Source organism: Macrobrachium rosenbergii, chromosome 53, assembly GCF_040412425.1.
Source record: "Macrobrachium rosenbergii isolate ZJJX-2024 chromosome 53, ASM4041242v1, whole genome shotgun sequence".
Taxonomy (NCBI): domain Eukaryota; kingdom Metazoa; phylum Arthropoda; class Malacostraca; order Decapoda; family Palaemonidae; genus Macrobrachium; species Macrobrachium rosenbergii.
This window is the reverse complement of record NC_089793.1, coordinates 21,595,324-21,617,479: the sequence shown is the minus strand read 5'-3', so window position 1 is coordinate 21,617,479 and position 22,156 is coordinate 21,595,324. Positions and strand designations below refer to the sequence as shown.

At 34.4% G+C, this 22,156-nt stretch overlaps 1 protein-coding gene across 1 annotated transcript in view; it reads right to left on the bottom strand.

Annotated features, from left to right (window-relative positions):
- LOC136834061 (location of vulva defective 1-like) overlaps positions 1 to 22,156 on the bottom strand; it is an 80,260-nt gene that overhangs the window by 824 nt on the left and 57,280 nt on the right. Inside the window, 14 exon segments of the mRNA XM_067096317.1 lie at positions 1,701 to 1,900; positions 2,724 to 2,854; positions 3,567 to 3,740; positions 4,985 to 5,157; positions 6,650 to 6,865; positions 7,593 to 7,663; positions 8,303 to 8,498; positions 10,063 to 10,171; positions 13,791 to 13,975; positions 14,201 to 14,382; positions 15,674 to 15,708; positions 15,754 to 15,758; positions 18,778 to 18,825; positions 19,722 to 19,876. Of these exon segments, the coding sequence (XP_066952418.1) occupies positions 1,701 to 1,900; positions 2,724 to 2,854; positions 3,567 to 3,740; positions 4,985 to 5,157; positions 6,650 to 6,865; positions 7,593 to 7,663; positions 8,303 to 8,498; positions 10,063 to 10,171; positions 13,791 to 13,975; positions 14,201 to 14,382; positions 15,674 to 15,708; positions 15,754 to 15,758; positions 18,778 to 18,825; positions 19,722 to 19,876 (1,880 nt within the window).

Below are 22,156 nucleotides of genomic sequence, written 5' to 3'. Positions count from 1 at the left end.
TGCACTTTCGCCTCCTCACCAATTTATGAACATCAGATAAGGTTACTTTCCTGGATGATCGTAAGATTGCTTTGCAAAACCCTAGAATGAAATAGTAACAATATTCCTTGAAAAAAAATAGCTGTCATGTTATGAACATAAATATTAGAAAATCCGTCTCCAAGGTCATCCCAAAAGACTCGCTTCAGAGAGAAAAAGAGGATAAATTAAAAGGATGAGTTGAGCATGAAAATATTGTGGAGCCAATCACCGGGAAGATAATTTTGATTTTCAGTTTTCTGTCAATTCGCATTTTTTCTCTCCGCCTCAGATTTAAATCCATTGAGGCTAGGAGGGCTGCAAATTGGCAAGCGATCATCGACCCCAATCATCAAACACCAAATTGCAGCCCTTCTAGCCCCAGTAGTTTTTTTGTATTTATTTAAGGTTGTAATAGCTATAATCGTGCTTCTGCAACGATATAGGACAGGCCACCACCGGACCGTGGTTAAAGTTTCATGGGGCTGTGGTTTATACGAGACCACCGAAAGATAGATCTGTTTTCGGTGTCTTGGATTATAAGGCTTTAATCTTTTTATTGTGAAACGATGTTCCATCAATCTTATATTTTATGTTTGACACAGTCATGGGAGGTCCAGTCTCTTGCACTTACGAGAACATGTATAAGTGATTACCTCTGACATTGTCTAATTCCAAATAGCATTGCCTCTACAGGGTGCAAACTAATAACAACATACTAGAAGCATCACCCACATACACCTTATATATATATGTATATATATACATATATATACAGTATATATATATATATATATATATATATATATATATATATATATATATATATATATATATATATATATATATATATTATATATATATATACAGTATATATATACACATATGCACTATGTGTATAAAAGTTTGATTTTAAATCACGAAAAGGCAAAACGTGATGATTATACGAACAAAAGTTAGCAGTTACGAAGGAAAGAGTGAACGATGAGATGCCAAGCACTTTCTTCGTTCGATAACTGAGACATGGTTGCAGCCATTCCACATGTCTTGACCATGTCTTGACCATGGATTGTTAATTTTAGCATCTCAATGTTTTAACCTTCCTGGTTGAAACTTGTTAATATATATATATATATATATATATATATATATATATATATATATATATATATATATATATATATATATATATATATATATATATATATATATATATTTATATACTTACATACATATACTGTATATATATATATATATATATATATATATATATATATATATATATATATATATATATATATATATATATAAATCTAAATACTTCTTTCATATATGAATATAAAAATAGCCTTCTGTTTCTGTCTAATCTAACGTCTCTTTCCCCCTCTTCTTCTTTCCCCAGCCGTCTCTTCTCCCTCTCTCCCTCTCTCTCTCTCTCACCTCTCTCCCCTTTTCTCTCTCTCTCTCTCTCTCTCTCTCTCTCTTCCCAGCCTCCCCTCTCTCTCCTCTCTCCCTGCAACCTATCTTCTCCTTCCCAGCCGTCTCTCTCTCTCTCTCTCCAGCCGTCCCCTTCCTAGCTCTCTCTTCCCAGCTTTTCAACCTATCTCTCTCTCTCATGTCTCCCTCTCTCCTCTCTGTCTGTCTGTCTAATCAAAATGGTTATCTGTCTGTCTTGTAATTACTTGTCCACTTTTTCAGGGAGATCCTCGAGCTTTTCCTCGGCGCTGTCCTGAGAGGGGTCCTTGTTGTTGGCGCCAATCATCCTTCCACTCTTTAACTGGGCCCTCTGCAGCCCTTGCAAGCCAATGAAGGTTTTGAAGCGACCCCACACGAAATCCACGATTTCGTATTCGTTCGGTTGCTTCAACATGTCGTGCTTTATCTGGACGACGCAGGGATGAAGAAGAATGGAATGGGCAATCAGCATATCTTCGTTTTTTTTTACGCTTTTTTATTATTCCTCTGTTCGTAATTATCTTATTCTGCCGATAATACAGTCTCGTGATCTTTTGAAATTAGGATATATGTCACTTGAATTTAAGTTTGCACGCATTTCTGCTTTTTTTTTAATCCATGCACGGAATGATCTTTTCTGCTGATAATACACCATGATTCGAAAACTAGGGATATATGTCACTTAAATTTTTAAGTTTTTATGTATTTTCCTAATATATATATATATATATATTATATATATATATATATATATATACATGTATATATATATATAAGCTATATATATATATATAAAATATATATATATATATATATAAATGTATTATATATACATTATATACAAGTTTTAGTGGGAGGAAAAAATTATGCTTCACAATGCAAAATGATTTATTTAACATTAACTGAAACATTTTTCTTAATTGGAGGCTTCAAAAGATTATGTCATTAACTGTATAGGGTAGTATTAAATTGGGCATCTGATAATATGATATATATATATATATATATATATATATATATATATATATATATATATATATATATATATATATATATATATATATATATATATATATATATATACATATATATATATATATATATATATATACACACACACATATATATACATATACAATCATTAGTTGTGGTGTATACTGAATTAGATCTGATAACAGTAATGAACAGATTATGTAAATAGAAGAGGAAGCAGAACAGGTAAAGTGAAAGTCATGGAAACCTCATCTTACTTCAATAAATGCCTGGATGATCACAGTCAAGAGAAGGTTAATGAGGACCCACGAATTCAGGACCACGAACACGAAGAACATCAATGGAACCAGGATTGACACTTCCCTCATCTCGTCAAACTCGAATTTACCTGAATAATAATAATAACACACAATAATAATAATAATAATAAATAATAATAATAATAATTAAATAATAATGAGAAACAACTCCATTATAGAGTATGATATTATATTTAAAGATAAAACTGTACAGATAGCTTTCGGTTCCCCGAACAGATTCCCGAAAGCTATCTGTGCATTTTTATCTTTTAATATATGTAATAATATATAACTGTGGATTTATTTTTCCATTTTAAGACTCATGCTACTAAGAGTATTTTTTAATAATGATAATAATAATAATAATAATAATAATAATAATAATAATAATAATAATAATAATATAGATTCTACTGGTCACATTCCCGTGATGTTTGTATTTTCAAAAATAAACCACAAATACCTCTTTCCTTCTACTGCATTTGGATAAGATCAAAGCTTAAAGAACTATTTATACCCAAAATAAAGACAGGAAAACGAAAATGTCAGATGTAATAATAATAATAATAATAATAATAATAATAATAATAATAATAATAACATTACTGAATTAAACATACTACAGTAACATACCATAAGAAAGCAGAATGAGATAAAAAAAAAACCCACCTTTACAACAATCTAAACTCTTGGAAAATAGATCTCAATTTAGCAGTACCTACACCATCTGTCGAGTACCTGGCAGGAAAACGGTGGAATCTTTGCCCACAAAGTGCAAGAGATTCCTAGGACGATATTTACCCAGCATCATACTGAAACACGTTTCGACGGATGAGACGAAGTTGCGGAAATCTTCGATGTACATGTTGAGGAGAAGGTAAAACAAGTTGACGAACGAGAAGAAACACAAGAAGAACGCCACCAGGAAGCCGGCGAGGTCGTCCCAGCACTGCCTCAGGGTCACTGATAAGACTCCTGGGAGAATATGGGAAGACAGGCGTCAGTGACTGAGCTCTGCATGCGTAAAAGATCTGTGAGAGATAATGTTTCCAATAACTCAGGAACATAGAACATGAGTATGCACTAAGGTTTTATATGCACATATACATGCATTCTCATGTATATATACGTATATATGTTTACACATGGGCAAATACATATATATAATTATGTATACGTATATATATATTATATATATATATATATATATATATATATATATATATATATATATATATATATATATACTGTATAAAACTTCTCTACAATTTTTACAATATTACCACTGACTTTTGTTTATGCTTAGACACATGCAGTGCAAAGAGAATGATTATATCGTTACAATTTGAAATCATATATATACATATATATATATATATATATATATATATATATATATATATATATATATATATATATATATATTATATATATATATATATATATATATATATATATATATATATAGTAGGGACATTTATGAAATTTTTGGTGGTATATATGTAAGGTAAATTATATGTGTTCTAAATTTAATATATCCACGAGTACTCTGAAGGTTCTCATGCAATAATGACCTTATAAAAACACTTCTTAGATATCGATACTAAAATTATCAATAACAAGTTTTTGACTGAAGTTTACTGTAAAAGGAATGATATCCATTCTGGAATACTAGGAATTCCTGCTTTCTCCTCGAATACACCACAGGAATTTATTCATGGCATCATACGCACGCAGTTTTCTGGCATTGCAAACATTTGTATGGAGGGTAAGGAATATGTTCTTAATTGTAAAATTTTTGTTAGAAAAATGAATGATAAAAAATTTCCAATATGAGTTCTTAAAAAAGTCTGGTATCATGCATAGATATAATTTCAGTGATAAGATAGACTGATTAAGTTTTCAATGATCTAAAATTTAGTTTCTCTGTACTTTTATACGTGTTTTGCATTATATATATATATATATATATATATATATATATATATATATATATATATATATATATATATATACATATACGCACACACACACATATATACACAATGTGTGCCTATACATGCAAAGACACAGACACACCCACAGAGGTGTATATACAAATCATATAAAATGCTACACCCCGATATGGTCTTTTGCTATCTCCATGACCTGCAATGCAAACTTTATTTATCAAACAGTTATGGTTTCAGAAATTCGCTCTCAAAGTCCGAAGAACTCACCGATCTTCTTGTTGAATCTCAGCAACTTGATGAACTTCAAACTGCCGACGAAGCCTATGAAGGAGACGAGGTACAGATAGAATTCGTTCAAGATGGCTGCGTAGGTCAGGTTCACGTAGCCATTCCCGTACGTGTTTTTGAAGACTTCCAGGACGTCTCTGGTTGCCTTATATCTGAAGGAAAAGAGAATCGTTCTTTGGAATAACTCTTTGAAGTCACTCCCTTTTTCTTCTTTTTCTTCTTCTCGTTACCTACTCCGTTTTTTTAAGCTCTCCTCCTCTTCCTCCTCCTCCTCCTCCTCCTCCTCCTCCTCCTCCTCCGTCTATCCAACCTCTTCCCTCTCTTCTTCCTCACTCAGTTCAAACCTCCTTTTTCAAGCAGATGTTTGCTCAGGGCGAAGTTCGGAATATTTCGGAAAAAATTTCGGGTTATTGCGTAAGGGGAAAAACTTTCTAGATTCAGTGTGTGTGTTTTAAGGGAAATCGGTCTTTGAGTGAACATGTTTATTTGCATTTCAAATGGCTGCAAGATGAGCAATTTATATACAGTACACCCGTGTTTCCGTACCGGAGGGAATTCCTAATATTAGCATTACTTTAGAATCAATATTTGCTTCTCATTACTGATAGCTAAACGGCTGCTCTATTCTCGAGCGTATTCACTTGGACGTGTATATCAAGCCTCATAGAATCCGAGAAAGAAATCAGTTTGATAGAGTGTCGTAAATAATGACGTATCTTTTATTTTAGTTCTCAACTCCAGCTTCGTATGTAATTGCGATTTGAAGGGTACATCTTTCATTAAATACGATAATCTAAGAAAGTATACCAAAACGCACAGTTAAAATAACGCTGTACGTATAATTAATTTTTCTAAGCCACTTGGACTTAAAATACTCTTGCATTTGCGTGCTGATAACATCCTTATGACATAAAGGATGCTTATTCTACATATTTCTCAAATTCAAGAAGGCGGAATTTAACTTGTTGACAAACAGCAGGTATAATTTTCTATTGTTTACACATTTGCCAGAACCCGTCGACTCAGCGGAGAAGATTGGCTGGGTGGTTATTAGATGGCTGCAGTCGTTAATAATAATAATAATAATAATAATACTAATAATAATAATAATAATAATAATAATAATAATAATAATAATAATACAATCCGAGAAGGTCTAATCCTATTTGTCTTCACCCAGGTAACAGTAGGGGAAACATGACACAGCCACCCACCCCTTGCAAACTGGTACGTCCACCCCAGGTAAGGTGTGGTAGGTAAGGGAACGGGAGGGTAGAGGAGGCATCCACCATCCTCCTGTAAATCCGTTTGTCCGCCGCGGGTGTGGGCAGGGTAGGTAGGGGGAACGAGGGTAGTGGAGACATCCACCCTCCTCCTGTAAACCTGTTTGTCCACCCTGGATGTGGGCAGGGTATGTAGGGGAACGGAAGGGTAAGGGAGACAGCCACCCTCCTCCTGCAAACCTGTTTGTCCAGCCCGGGTGTGGGCGGGGTACATAGGGGACCGGGAGGGTAGGGGAGGCAGCAGCCCCTGGTTCCAGCGCGCGTAGCGAGCGCCAACAAGCTCGCAATAATAACAACACGAAAAATTTTGTGGATCTAATTTGTACAACTTAGAATGAAGGGAATAACTGTTGTCCTTTACCTGAGACCGTATACGACCATCATGGAGTATGAGGCGACGATGATGGCGATCTCTGCGTATGACCAATAGTTTCTGAAGTAAGCTCTGCCCATTTTGTACATCGCGAGGATCTCACGCACCGTATAAAAAATGATGAATAGAATGAACACGACTTCGCAAACTATGATGAATGCCCCGAAGTTGGATTGGTGATTCAGGAGCCGTATTCCCTCGAACCTGAAAGGGAATGCAAAGCCTTAATTCACAGATGGCAAATTCCAATTATGGATAATGAACTGTCTGTCTGCTGACGCAGTTAAAGGGTACAGTACTATATATACACAAAACATTTTAAACTGTCGCGCACATATACTCACATACTAGACATATCCTCGTACTAAAACTGCCAAAAAACACCCTAGAAAGGGCAAACCATGAAAAAATAATGCTTACTTAAAGGCGTAGAGAGAGAGAGAGAGAGAGAGAGAGAGAGAGAGAGAGAGAGAGAGATTGTTCAGTGGCAGAGCACCGGTCGAACTATCTGGGTCAAGGGAGACGCATGGGACTAGCAACCACATCTCTAGAGATTCGCTAAAAGCCGGAGAATTCTACACTAATGGCGATGCCCCCTCTAAAATGGGCAAAATGTACATGGTAAAAAGTTACTAGTAAATTTATATATATATATATATATATATATATATATATAAATTATATATATATATATATATATATATATATATATATATATATATATATATATATATATATATATATATATATATATATATATATATATATATGCGTGTGTGTTTGTGTGTATCCTGTTTGTGTATATGTATACATATCAGAGAAAAAAAGAATAAACCACAGACAGGATAAATTAAGTGTCCATGACAGGGCAATGTTTCGTTTCATAAACAAATAAGTCACTGAAAAATCCAAACGTATACATCATACATACCTGTGTGTTGGGGTAATTCCTCCACCCGGGGTATACTCGGCCATAAGGACACCCGTCCCAAAAAGGTTCACCTGCAATACATAGTACGAGTGTTATTCAGACTGAACAACAGCAGTGCCACAGGAAATGGTGAAAATATGAACAAAAATTGTCAACCATTTTTGCCTGACTTTGGTAGATCCCAATTTAGCTACTATTAGTATAAATCTACTTAGAATATATTACACTTTCACTGCCCATTCGACATTTTAGTCTATTCTTTCAGATCACTAATGTTGTTTCAACAAAGCCATATTAACTGAGGTTCTCTTTTCTTACTGCACTGGTTTCTTATTTTACCGGACACTCAACAAATTTGACAACAGACTTGATATTTCAGTTTGGATCCAACAGATTCTTAAACCAAAACCGGCTCTACTCTTGCTCCTCGTGGGAGCCATTTGGACTCTTTGTTACTCAATTTGTATGTGTAGACGGTTTGGTATCTTGACTTGCAATGATAAATTCCTCGAACTATGAGTTCATTTCTTGGAAGCAGAAATTCTTAAAAATACAGTAACTTAAACTAATAATAATAATAAAAATATGTAATTATTATTATTATTATCATTGTAACTATAATATATTATAAATACTAAAATGAAAGAATGATGATAAAGTAATTACTATTATTCCAATCATCATAAACGATACAAAAGCAAAAGTCTTACACCAGCATTGTAAGTTGAAAACTCGATGAGAACAGCTCTAGTGTGGTTGTCAATCCACATATAATCCTGAAGTTCCATAAACCTATCCTGCAACTGTTTACTTGGTCCTTGTAGATGGATCACATACCCACCTCCACTGTACCAGTCTAACTTCCCCCACTTGGGAAATCCTTGCAGTTCCTTAGCAGTGGAATATCTGTGAGAAAAGTCATTGACGAGTGCATTCTGAATTAAACACACGCACACACATATATATGCACACACACATATATAGTATATATATACATACACACACACACACACACACATACACACACACACACACATATATATATATATATATATATATATATATATATATATATATATATATGTGTGTGTGCTTTATGTATATGCAGAATCTACTGTTCACTTTTTACCAGATACATATGTATTGTAATATTAAATGCCCTCTTAACTCTCGAATTCTTTGTGCTTTTTGATACGAATGTCACTACAAAGCCTTAAGATTCAAGTGCAAGAAATATGGACAGACTATGATGTCCGGTAGCGGGAAACGAACCAGGTTCCATAATCACGACTAGGTCACGCTGCCGACCAAGTTGTGATTCTAGAACCTGGGTTCGTTCGCCGGTAACGGACATTATAATTTCTTCATATTTCTTGCACTTGGATCTTAAGGCTTTGTAGTGACAAGCGTATCCAAAATGCGAAAAGAATTCGGAGAAGTTAAGAGGCATGGCAATTGTAATTACATATGTATATATATATATATATATATATATATATATATATATATATATATATATATATATATATATATATATACATATATATATATATATATATATATATATATATATATATATATATAAATATATAAATATATATATATATATATATATATATATATATATATATATATATATATATATATATATATATATATATATATATTGTACTATATATATATATATTTTGTATGATATATATATTTATGTGTCCCACTATTCAAGGCCCCACCTCTCTAATTTTCTGATCTGTGAGATCTCTTTATTAATTTTTCTTTTTACTCAAGTTCTTACTGTGATCTGTTACTGCTGACTGTATTCATCTATATATTGGAGTATAGCTCAACTGGAGATCAATTGAGCTTTTCAGTCGAGAAACATGCCAAGTGCCATTTTTAAAATATAATAAATTAAATTAAAAATACTTTGGCCCAGGATGGCGCTGGCATGTTTCTTGGCATGTTTGACAGTCGACTGAAAGCTGTTGGCAATTGTACCAGACCACTGATGACAGTCATGAGTTACTGGCTGAAGCAGCTGTTGGCGAAAGAGAATATATGGAACAACCACAACAGATTTCATCTTTTCCCTCAGAGTACTGTACAGGCTTTGGAGATGTGAAGAGATTCAGATATATAATTAGCAAAAATTCTTGCTTTAGTAAAATATTGGGGCCTTTATTTGCATATATATATATATATATATATATATATATATATATATATATATATATATACAACAATAAAGTGATTTAAAAAATCAAAGAAGATCAATTAACAATTAAGTAAAAAACGACTCAGTCCATAGACGACCGTAATGCATATTCTCCCCTACCAATTACCTCGAAAAAAAAAAGAAAAATAACAACAAAACTCAGTAAACGAAAATGAAATATCAAGCAAGCAGTAATTTATTTTTCAGGGAAAATTTATTTGTCAGAAAGCAATCGATGATCGAATGGAATATTACCTGAACTCTCTTGTCTGACACTGGGTTGTGTTGATGGTCTCTGGTGTGGGTTTTATCCACTTGATGCAATAGTGCTCACTGTCCTCGTTGCGGATACTCGTGAAAATCGCTGCAGTGATCAACAACATCCCTCATGGTAGCTGCACACTGCAAGTAGTAAAGATTATGTGTGTGTATATATATATATATATATATATATATATATATATATATATATATATATATATATATATATATATATATATATATATATATACATACAGTAATTTATTTATATATGTTATATATATAGATGTATGTATATACTGTATATATATATATATATATATATATATATATATATATATATATATATATATATATATATATATATATATATATATATACTGTATATCACACATCACCACCAGTGAAAAAATAAGAGCCAAGGTGCAGGTCCTGATCGGTTTCGACTTTATTTCCAAACCATTAATGAAGGACTAATACATTGTAGTAGAAACCACAATATACAGCATATACTACATAGAAAGTGAGGACAAACGTGCAAACCCGTTCGATACGTGTCAGAGGGGGAGAGGCAACAAAAACTCATTAATGCTAGTGGTAGAAATCACAATATATATTTCACGGACAGTGTGGACAGACATATACAACCACAGATATGTAAGCAGTAGGCAACAGCAACAGATTTCATCGTTTCCTTCAGAGTGCTATTTTTTTTATAGCTTTGGAAATATGGAGGGATTCTGATGATTAGTAAAACTTTTGCTTAAAATAATGGGGGCCATTCCTTATATGTGTAAATACAAATCTTAGTTCCACGTTGGACGAGTCGGTAGAGTTCTTGGTAGCACTCTTCCAGGCCCGAGTTCGAGTCTCCGGCCGGCCAATGAAGAATTAGAGGAATTTATTTCTGATGATAGGAATTCATTTCTCGCTATAATGTGGTTCGGATTCCACAATAAGCTGTAGGTCCCGTTGTCAGGTAACCAATTGGTTCTTAGCCACGTAAAATGAGTCTAATCCTTCGGGCCAGCCCTAGGAGAGCTGTTAATCAGCTCAGTGGTCTGGTTAAACTAAGGTATACATAGATTCCAAAAATCAAAGAAGTTCGATTGACAATTAGGTAAAAAGAGACTCATTCCATATATGTACTGTTTACAAATAAACATCGTACGGGGGAACTAACACTGATGAGTTTTGCCGCCCCTCACCTTTATCACCTATCAGGTGCGGATTTGTAGTCTCCACGGTTGTGTATGTACCAGTCCTTCGTTACTGGCTTGGAAATAAAGTCCATAAAACCTGTCCCTTATTTTTTTTCATATGTAGTGATGTGTGATATACGAATTATATGTAGATATATATATATATATATATATATATATATATATATATATATATATATATATAAAAGTATGTATGTATGCATATATATATAGATATATATATATATATATATATATATATATATATATATATATATATATATATATATATATATATATATATATCTATATTTATATATATATTATGTATACATATATATAATACATATATATATATATATATATATATATATATATATATATATATATATATATATATATATATATATATATATATATATATATATATATATATATTCATATTTTGAGCCAGAAGGAAGATTATGGTGCAAGAGGGTTAAAGTTTATTCCGCATTATCACCACAAGCATAAACTAAAGCACGTCTTCTAGAAATGCACCAGCTTCGTTTCAACATGGCCGTTAAACCCTCATTGGTGGGATTAAACCTACAAGAACACTATCATTCATCCTTATATGCTGGCTGCATATAAAACACAGAATAATTCCCGTAAGACGCAGTGGAAAAGATTGTGTTTTTAGGCCATACACGTGATCCAATTTGGCCCCTATATCATGTGACAAGGATGTCATTACACAGTCGTGGCGTCAGATATCACTCATCGCTTGATCCTCTAACACATCACTTGTCTATATTTAATGACCTGGAAGTTGTATGCGACGGTACACATTTCATCCTTAGGATCGTGATATCAGAAGGGGATTTTTGCGCGTATATGGTGAGAAGAATAGAGAGGAAACATATTAATTGGTGTGATGACAATATGCGATGTTTAGTCAAAAGAAAAAGAAAAAAAAAAAACAGAAAAATAGATCGTTTTGCGCATACATGGTGAGAAAAACAGAGAGGAAACATACTAATTGGTGTGATGACAATACGCGTTGTTTAGTAAAAAATAAATAAAATAAAAAAAAAAACAGAAAAATAGATCGTTTTGCGCATATATGGTGAGAAGAACACAGAGGAAATAAATTAATTGGTGTGATGACAATATGCGATGTTTAGTAAAAAAAAAAAATAAAAAAAACCAGAAAAATAGATCGTTTTGCGCATATATGGTGAGAAGAACAGAGAGGAAACATACTAATTGGTGTGATGACAATACGCGATGTTTAGTGAAGAAAATAGAAAAAAAAAAATAGATCGTTTAAGGGGAAGTCACTTGACAGAACTAAAGATCATGTGCATTGTACATGAGACTGAATAAGTGGCCAAGAAAAACTGAGAAAAAAAAATATTACAAACTAAAAAAATTATCTGAGCGAATTTGATCAAGTTCTACGGGAGAACAGGTCTTCAGTCAAGTAAACGCAGTGGTAAAGGTTATACATGAAACGAACCTTTGAAAAAAAAAAAAAATGCAAACAGGGAAGTGTTGTTTGAAAAGAAAGCATCCTGTATCGAAGGAATGAGTATTTTGAAATTTCGTTCATAGCTGAAGACGAAGACAGATGGATCTGAACTATCCAAAAGTACACGGCATAAATTTGAAAATGCTTGTGGAAGTGACTGTTGACGTAAGGAGGACTGTTAACTGAAAAAAAAAGAGTTATCGGGATTACAAGTCAGATGCTGCAGCATACATCTGAAACACAAATAGGCTGACTAGGTATGTAAGGTAAGACAAGGACGGGGTAAAGGTTCTAGAGGAGAAAGCTAAATGAGGAATATATAACTTTAAAAAGAAAATAAAACCGATATACAATGAAAAGTATGAGGAACACCTGGTGTGTCAGTAACTGTAAGTAATTTACCCAAGAATGATTAAAGGTTTTTCCGGTGAAAGTGGAACGAGTAGAAAATAACGGGAGTGTGCCCTTTTTGCCTTGTTTGGTTTCAAGCGGTTTCTGAGACACTGGTGTTTTATCTTCATGGCTATTCAATATCTTTGAGAATGGAATGGCGTAAGTAATCAGAGAAAGGACTATAGATGTGAGTGCAAAATTGCGGGGGCTATGAATGGAGGGTTGAGGGGCCAATATTTAAAGATAATGCAACGTTCATTTAGGATAGCGAAGAAAAAATATAGAAACTATAGGAAGAGTTTGAAAGTGGCAGTTAGAGTGTTGCCAGTAAATGTGAGGAAGAGTAGGGTTATGAGGGTAAAAGGCAACCAGGTAGACTGGTTGACTGATTGATTAGAATTTATCTGGCTTCATAACTTCAAAGTCATCGGCGCCCATAAACCAGGAAGATGGGAAAATAAACGCTCGTATGGTCGGATGAAGAAAAGAAGCAGTGGATACGAGTAGTTGGGAGTACGTTATAGACGGTGGTAGAAAGATAAAAGAGGTGAATACTACAACAGGCAAGGCCAAGAGAGACAAGGTCTACCCAACTGGGTGGAGTCGCCTCCCACCTGGGGTAACTACGTAGGAGATGACGCATCTTAAAGGTACTTGCTCATTACGGCAATTCACCTGCTGACGCAGTAAGGAGGTAGACAAAGCTACGCCTACATGGGGGATTTGTGGAGGGGGAAGTGAGCGAGCAGACCCTCTCTTTCTCTTGGCCTTGTCAATAGGTGTAGATAGAGGACGCGCTCTAGTGAACGCAATTATCTGGTTTAATATTCGAAGATGCTTTTATCAGCTGAGCTAGCGATAACCTGTATAGATCACTCTTAACATTGCCTCAAAAGGAAAAAATAGATAAAAATGAAAAATTTCACGTTCTTCAAGGACGACAAAAGAACAGATGTTGAATCTAAATCGCCAGCAAAACAAAGGCAACCCCAATTCAGATTGGTGACTAAATAAAAAGACATACTCGCACGTGGATTTCTTTGCCCTTATCTGCCTGATGGTCGCGTAGCCCATAATTCTGTTGTAGTGATCTTGAAGGAACCCACGCAGACCGTAAGGGGGCTTTCCGTTGTAGAGCGTATCCGCTCGCAGATTTGGGAAGAGATCATTGTACAGATAACTCCAAAGATCGTCCGTTGTCGTTATCTGTCGTGAAAAATGAATAAGCGTTAGTCAGTTAAAGGTTCTTGGGGCCCCTCAGTTTCTCTGACAGCCCAGCAAATAGTACTTTCCCTTCTTGTTAGGCTTAGGCCTATAAAAGTGAACGAACCAAATGACACACTTTCTATGATTTGCGCTCCATTAAGTAGTCAGTGCACCGACGTAATACAGTGCCCTTTATATTCCACTGTCAATCTTTAGCCTTTTGCATTTTTCATTAGTCTCTCTCTCTCTCTGTTTATTTATGTATACTATATATATATACACACACACACACATATATATATATATAATATATATACATATGAATTTTATCACATCACCGTGACATTTTATATACATTACTATTAAACAGCAAATGTCGTTTAGTATCCAGTTCGCTCTAGGTTCTACTCAGGAATATCACCGAAGAGGAATCGCAGCTGATAAATGATTCACTACCAGGAGACTAGAACGGCTGGGATAGTATATATATATATATATATATATATATATATATATATATATATATATATATATATATATATATATATATATATAGATGTATGTATATACATATATATATTCAACATCAATCCTTTTTCTCTAAGGAGCGGTAGCTCCAGACATAAACAACACGACGGTCACTGACACTCATAATTCCGCTGCTTAATCGCGGTTGAACCCTGTGCAGAAAAACATCACAACATTGGCTACTTCATACTATTGTGCAGAAGACTCACCAGCAGCACAGTGGACACCATAACACACTATCCACATCCACCTTGCACCGCCTCTCTTGCTACTTGAATGTTATGGCCCTTCCTTTCCAGTACCTCTTGCACATGATTTTGCAGAACGTTACAGGCCTTCGTCCCTCCTAACATTTCCGAATTATGCTCTTTTCACCAGCCTGTCATCAGTGTGCTTTAACAGGACCATACCATAAAAATCTTTGGTCATCTCTTCCACCTACGGCACCTTCAGAACACTTTTTCGCATGTCTACATTTCCCACCTTTCGAGATCTTATTATAACACAAATTATGTAAACTACTCAAAGATTTAATCTCAGCAGCTTTAGACTTCATTCTTTCATCCATATCAACATCCACACTAACCTTTCACGAAGAAAAGCTGGCTCATAAGGTTTACATATGAGCCTTTATCCCCTGAATTCTCATGGAGGGAATTATTACTTTGATGACCCAAATCATGATCTTTGGAGCTCCTGGGGTTGTTTGAAGTTTTATCTACTGTTTTTTGAAGTACAATATAATCCCCATTCTTTTATCAACTTTCGATCGTTCTAACCCTGGTATGAGTGCCCCTGCTCCCGAACCATCCAGTGAAGAGATCAGGTGCATGAACCTTTCACAGTGCCTCCCTTTGCTGGTTCGTATAATTATTTTATATCTAGCACGAGTTGTCGCACTGCTATATTTTACAAAAATAAATTTCATACCAGTAAGGGAGCATCAGAAGTCACTGCCTCATCCAATGCAGAAAAAATATCTATTCATATGCTCGTAAAGCTATCAATAACTTCTGCAGGTCTATCTTTCATCATCTCTCCCATTAATCCTCGTGATGGCTCAGAGTTGAGGTAATCACGATGTTTTTTTCATTATCAACTTCAAAACTTGCGCGTGGGAGGCTATGTTCTTGATCTAATTTACATATGAATAAGTTCTGGCAACGGAAAGTTGATGTCCAAGGTGTTTTTAACAATTCTTGACTCAGCTTGTCAGCATTTCCTTAAGGTACTGCTCTCAAAATTTGGTTTTAGCTATTACTATTGATCTGAAAGTTAGTCTAGAACACAATATGCTACACTGTAGCGTATTGTGTTCTAGACTAACTTTCAGATCAATAGTGCCATCTGCTTACTGTAGCGGCTACAGTTAGCAGATGGCACTATTCCTGCTGCAGAATTTGTTCGAAGAGATGTGGCATAATTTTCTATCTGCTCTGCCAAACCTCACTTTATTCTTAAACAAACCATCTTCTTAAAGAACTACCGCGCTCAAGGACATGGAAAGCCATCGCAGAAGCAGTACAGTAAGTGACAGGTCTCAGGCAAAATCATACGCAAGGGATTACCGTAAAGGGAAAGATTTAAGTGGCTAAATAGATTTGGCTCAGCTGCTCTCTATATCTGGCCACACCCTAGAGACCTTAGTGTTTGAAAGACTGTACTGTGTAGTCAGTGTGACGTGAGGCTGAAGACCAGGAGACCGTTAATTTTATTATTTAGCTGATCCTGCACCATGCTCTTACCTCATGATTCACTGTGCATGAGTAATGCTGCAGTTAATGATTCTTCTCTAGAAATCCATCATGCAATGCAGCTAGAAACCTGGTATAGTGTTCATAGCATATTTGTATTCACAGATGTGATGGTATTAAGTTTGAATAGTTCAGATAATGCGTTCTATCATTACTTGAATATCATCAAACTGTCTAGATGTCAGGGGCCTTCATAGATATTTCTCTTTCAGCAAAACTCCCTGAAGTGGTGTTTTTCTCTTCACCAGTAATGATAACTATGACTTGGACAATACCTGGAATGTATCCTGTCTGGCAATTTCCCATCATTTTTATTCTTAACATGGGAATTCAATGAGCGTTCACAGTAACTGCCCAGAAACTAGTCTTTGGAACTCAATTTACAGTGTCACAATATCCAGTAACAAAAATCTTTCTTTCCAGTCACTGGTTAGTTGTAGACTAGGTCCTCTGGCTATATCAGTGATGTCCAAGGCCGTAAGTTTCAAAAAAATGTAAAGTAATAATATTTTAAAGCGCTATGAAAATATGCCATATCAGATAATTATATTATTAACTACTATACATAAATTCGTCGCCAGTTCGTGTTTGTCCTTTATACTCTTTCTAAAATATGTAAAGCCAAGATATCTTTGAAAAAACATTATACATTTTAACCCGTTTAGCGCTCCATACATTGCTCGGGAACTAAAAGTACACAATAATATTAATGTTAATAAGAGCTTTAACGAAGTTTAAGTACATTATAATTTCCCAAGCAATTCTCAAATGCCTCAACTATTTATGCTAATAAGGTGCGCAGTATAAATTATAATTGGCCAGAAACTAGCTTCTCAGTAACTTTTAGATATCATGGGAAAATAAAAATTTACCTATAATATATTCCTACCTTCTGAAACATGAATATTACCCAGTTTCCTGTCAAATGAAAAATACTATGTAGAATTAAAAGCACTGTGATGAAATGTCCTCATCAACCCCAGAATATTTAAAAACTTTTTAGTTACAAAGAGACTAGAATATAAGAGTATCTCACCCAAACATTCTTCATTCGAATTTTACAGACAGGCACAAAACACACACACACACACACACACATATATATATATATATATATATATATATATATATATATATATATATATATATATATATATATATATATATATATATAAATATATATATATGATGGACAGCAACAATGGCAAAATTAAAATGTTTGGCACAGACATATATATATATATATATATATATATATATATATATATATATATATATATATATATATATATATATGTATATATATATACATATGTGTGTATATATACATATATATATATATGTATATATATATATATATATATATATATATATATATATATATATATATATATATATATATATATATATATATATATATATATATAATTTAGGTAATAATGGCAAAAGTAAAATGGCACAAGTAAAATGTCACAGGAAATAACAGGTAAAATCAGGACAAGTGAAAAAATAGAATAAATGGCACAAGGGAAAAAATATATTGATTCATCTACAATGTGTCGCCGTGTTTAGTACTAGCCCCTGGGGGATCAAATGTCCCTAAGTGCATCTGATCCCCGAGGGGCTAATATTAAACACGGCGAAACATGCACTAGGGGCATTTGATCCCTAGGGGATAGTACTAAACACGGAGAAACATTGTAGATGAATAAATATATTTTTTTCCATGTGCCATTTTTCCTATTTTTTCACTTGTCCCATTTTTACCTGTGACATTTTTACTTGTGCCTTTATTACCTAAATTAGTATATATATCTATATATATATATATATATATATATATATATATATATATATATATATATATGTACATATTTACACATATATATGTACATTTATATATATATACATTAATATATATATATACATTATATATATATATATATATATATATATATATATATATATATATATATATATATATATATATATATATATATATATATATATATATATATATATATATACAGGGGAGAGAGAGAGAGAGAGAGAGAGAGAGAGAGAGAGAGAGAGAGGGGGTCTAGAATTTACCGAAGAGAAGCCATCATCGGACGCGAAAGCATTGTGCAATCCTCTCCGGAGCAAAAAAGCGTTCGGGTCCCTGTAAAGAGAAGCACCAGTTGAAAAGGTTAATTACTTTCAAACGCTGGGTGGTTAACATTATCTGTATAACGTCACAAAAACTGTTAGCTTCCAGAGGCACTGATGCATTTACTGTGTTTAGAAACTAAAAAATCTCTTCATGATACTCTTCCTCAGAACTGTTCAACCAAAACATTAAAACTGAGAAGAGAGTCGGTAATAATTAAATGAATATGGTGTTGTATATATGTTACAGGGAATATGTGAAATCGGGGATTTCACGAAATCCCTAGGGTATTTGTGAAATGATCCATTCGCTTAGGAACATTTGATCCCCGAGGGCTAGTACTAAACACGGAGAAACAGTGATTCATATACACTTTTTCGCCGTGTTTAATACTAGCCCCTGCGAGGATCAAATGTCCCTAAGTGCGTTTGATCCCCAGGGGCTAGTACTAAACACGGCGAAACACATTTGAACGCCCACGGGGACTAGTACTAAACACGATGAAAGAGTTGTGATGTAGAATATATAGGAAATTAGATTGAAAAGAGAAAAAGAAAAGAGAGAGAGAGAGAGAGAGAGAGAGAGAGAGAGAGAGAAAAGAGAAAAAGTTAGGAGAGAGAGGAGAAAAGAAAGAACCTTAACAAAAGTGTGCTTGAATCACTGTTTCGCCGTGTTTACTACTAGCCCTCGGGGATCAAATGTTCCTAAGCGAATTGGTCATTTCACATATTCCCTAGGGATTTCGTAAAATACCTGATTTCATATATTCCCTTGGGATTTCGCGAAATCCCTGATTTCACATATTCCCTGCAACATATATAAGTTTCCGGGCATCTCCACCAACGCTGTGTGAAGATGCCCGTAGACACACGGGAACGGTCAACCTCTCTACAGCATCTCTCTCTTACCTGTTACCATGAGACAGCATGAGCAAGATCCAAATGAACAGAGCGTACAGGAATATCTCTTTCATAATCTCGTTCATCCCAACTTCCTGGCGTCTCTGGTGCCGCAACTTTTCTAGCAAGTCTTTGTTCCCTGGCCCGTACCTCCGAGCGATTCTCTCTGCAAAGGATAGGAAGTACATGGAAATGATCTCCCTTTCATGTCTGCATGGATAAATAACCCGTGCAAGGGTTTAAAATGTAGAAGTCAAGAGCATAGGAGGACATCATTTTGTTGCTCTCTGTAGGAACAGTAACTAGTATTTATATAAAAAGAGGATAAAAAAATATGTCCACTGACTTTTGTTTATCGACTCTTGATAAGAGTGAGGTTGGATGGTTTAAGAAATACAAGGGAAGGCTAAGAAATTCCACAATCAGGAAGCTGATCTAACCAGGTGGACATCGTGGACGCAGAAGACCGATTAAGCAGCTATTGAAAGCAATATCAAAGAAACACATTGTAAAAATGAAGAACGCAAATTCAACTCGGAAGTACGATTTGAATTCATTTCTTTCAAGGGGTAAAGTACAAAAGGAGCTCCTTCGGAAATGAGAACAGTATTCATAACGCGATAGATTAAGTCCTACTCAAATTTTGAAGAGATTTCCTAAAGGGAAATGGATGCTCTTCCTATACCTCAACTCTTCTGAAGGAGACAAAGCCATCCCCATAAAGTGATCGTTTCATGCATGACACTATTTATAGTGGGTGGGTTCTTTCTACATTCCTACGAGTATTCGCAGAATGAGATGAAGATAAAGGAGAGAAACAATCCTTGAAATCTTTAAAGTGAAATAAGTTTCGTCTACTCATTTAGAAATGTTACTCAATACTGCATTAATATCTTGGCTCATTAAGAAATATTGCTGCTGAGATACTAAGAAAGTTAAGAAGGAAAAAGTGGGGGAAAGGAAGATCTTGAATATCCTGGGTAGACAGAATGAAAAATTAATGGAGAGGAAGGCACTAATCAGCAGGACGAGCGACAGTGTGTACAAAGGAGAGGGGAAACAGTGCACAATGTTCAAGGGTTCAACGTAATGATGATGTAATTGTCGCTCAAGGTGCACATATAAACACATCGCTATGTATGCATATGAATATGACTGCGGAAATGCGTCTATGCTGAATCTTTAAGCATATTATAACGAAGTAAAACTCATATGTACATAAAAACAGTGATTAAGGATTACAAGAAGATTTTGCAGGATTTGCAGACATCACAGCATCAGAAAGTGGCCTACTGAGAGTAAATCTCTGGAATAGACCGTAGGATAAATCCGTGTTTTATGTAAATGTAATAATATAAAAAGGGATGAAGCGCATGACAGGAAAGGTTTTGCATTTTAATAAGGATTAGGATGAGGCCGTGGAAACGCAAGAGATATTTAATTTCCCTGGGACTGTCAATGATACAGTTCTCCCCTGAAAAGGTAGATGTAAGCTGTGGCTATATTTAGGTTCCTCGCTGGGTAAGCGGGTTCCGTTCTCAGCTACCACTCTGTTGGCCGCGAGTTCGAATCTCCGACCGGCCAGTGAAGAACAAAAGGAATTTGTTTGTGGTGATAGAAATTCATTTCTCGCTATAAATGTGGTTCGGATTCCACAATAAGCTGTAGGTTCAGTTGCTAGGTAACCCATTGGTTCTTAGCCACGTAAAAGTAAATCTAATCCTTCGGGCCAGCCCTAGGAGAGCTGTTAATCAGCTCAGTGGTCTGGTTAAACTAAGATATACTTAACTTTTTTTGTGGCTATATTTACCTGTTATTTATGGAGTTATGGATATTTTCTCCATTCAACAGAAAACGAGGCAAGTTGTCATCTGAGTCCCACACCAGCTAAGGTGGGAGGAAAGAGGAGAAAGAAAAAAATAAAAGAAAGTAAGTACTTTCGAGACAGCTAGGTAAAGCGAGACCTACCTCTTGAACCGAGGAAGATCAAAGGGCTTAGGAAATAAGGAAGCGAGAAAAAATGTCCAAGTCTGAGAGGTGAAAGGAATGGGAGAAGGATCAAAACAACCGATTTTTTTAAGAGGCATCAAATAAAAAGTGCCGTCATTTGATCTGGATATGTTCTTGATATATGAGCTTCGTTTCATCATGCCTTCCTTAATGAAGGAAGAGGAAGAGGGAATAGGTTTTTAGAACTTTATATATATATATATATATATATATATATATATATATATATATATATAATATGTATGTGTGTGTATGTATGTACACACATACACACACATATATATATATATATATGTATGTATGTATGTATGTATACACACACACACCACACACATACACACACACATATATATATATATATATATATATATATATATATATATATATATATATATATATATATATATCTTTAGGACCTGCGATATTTCATCAGA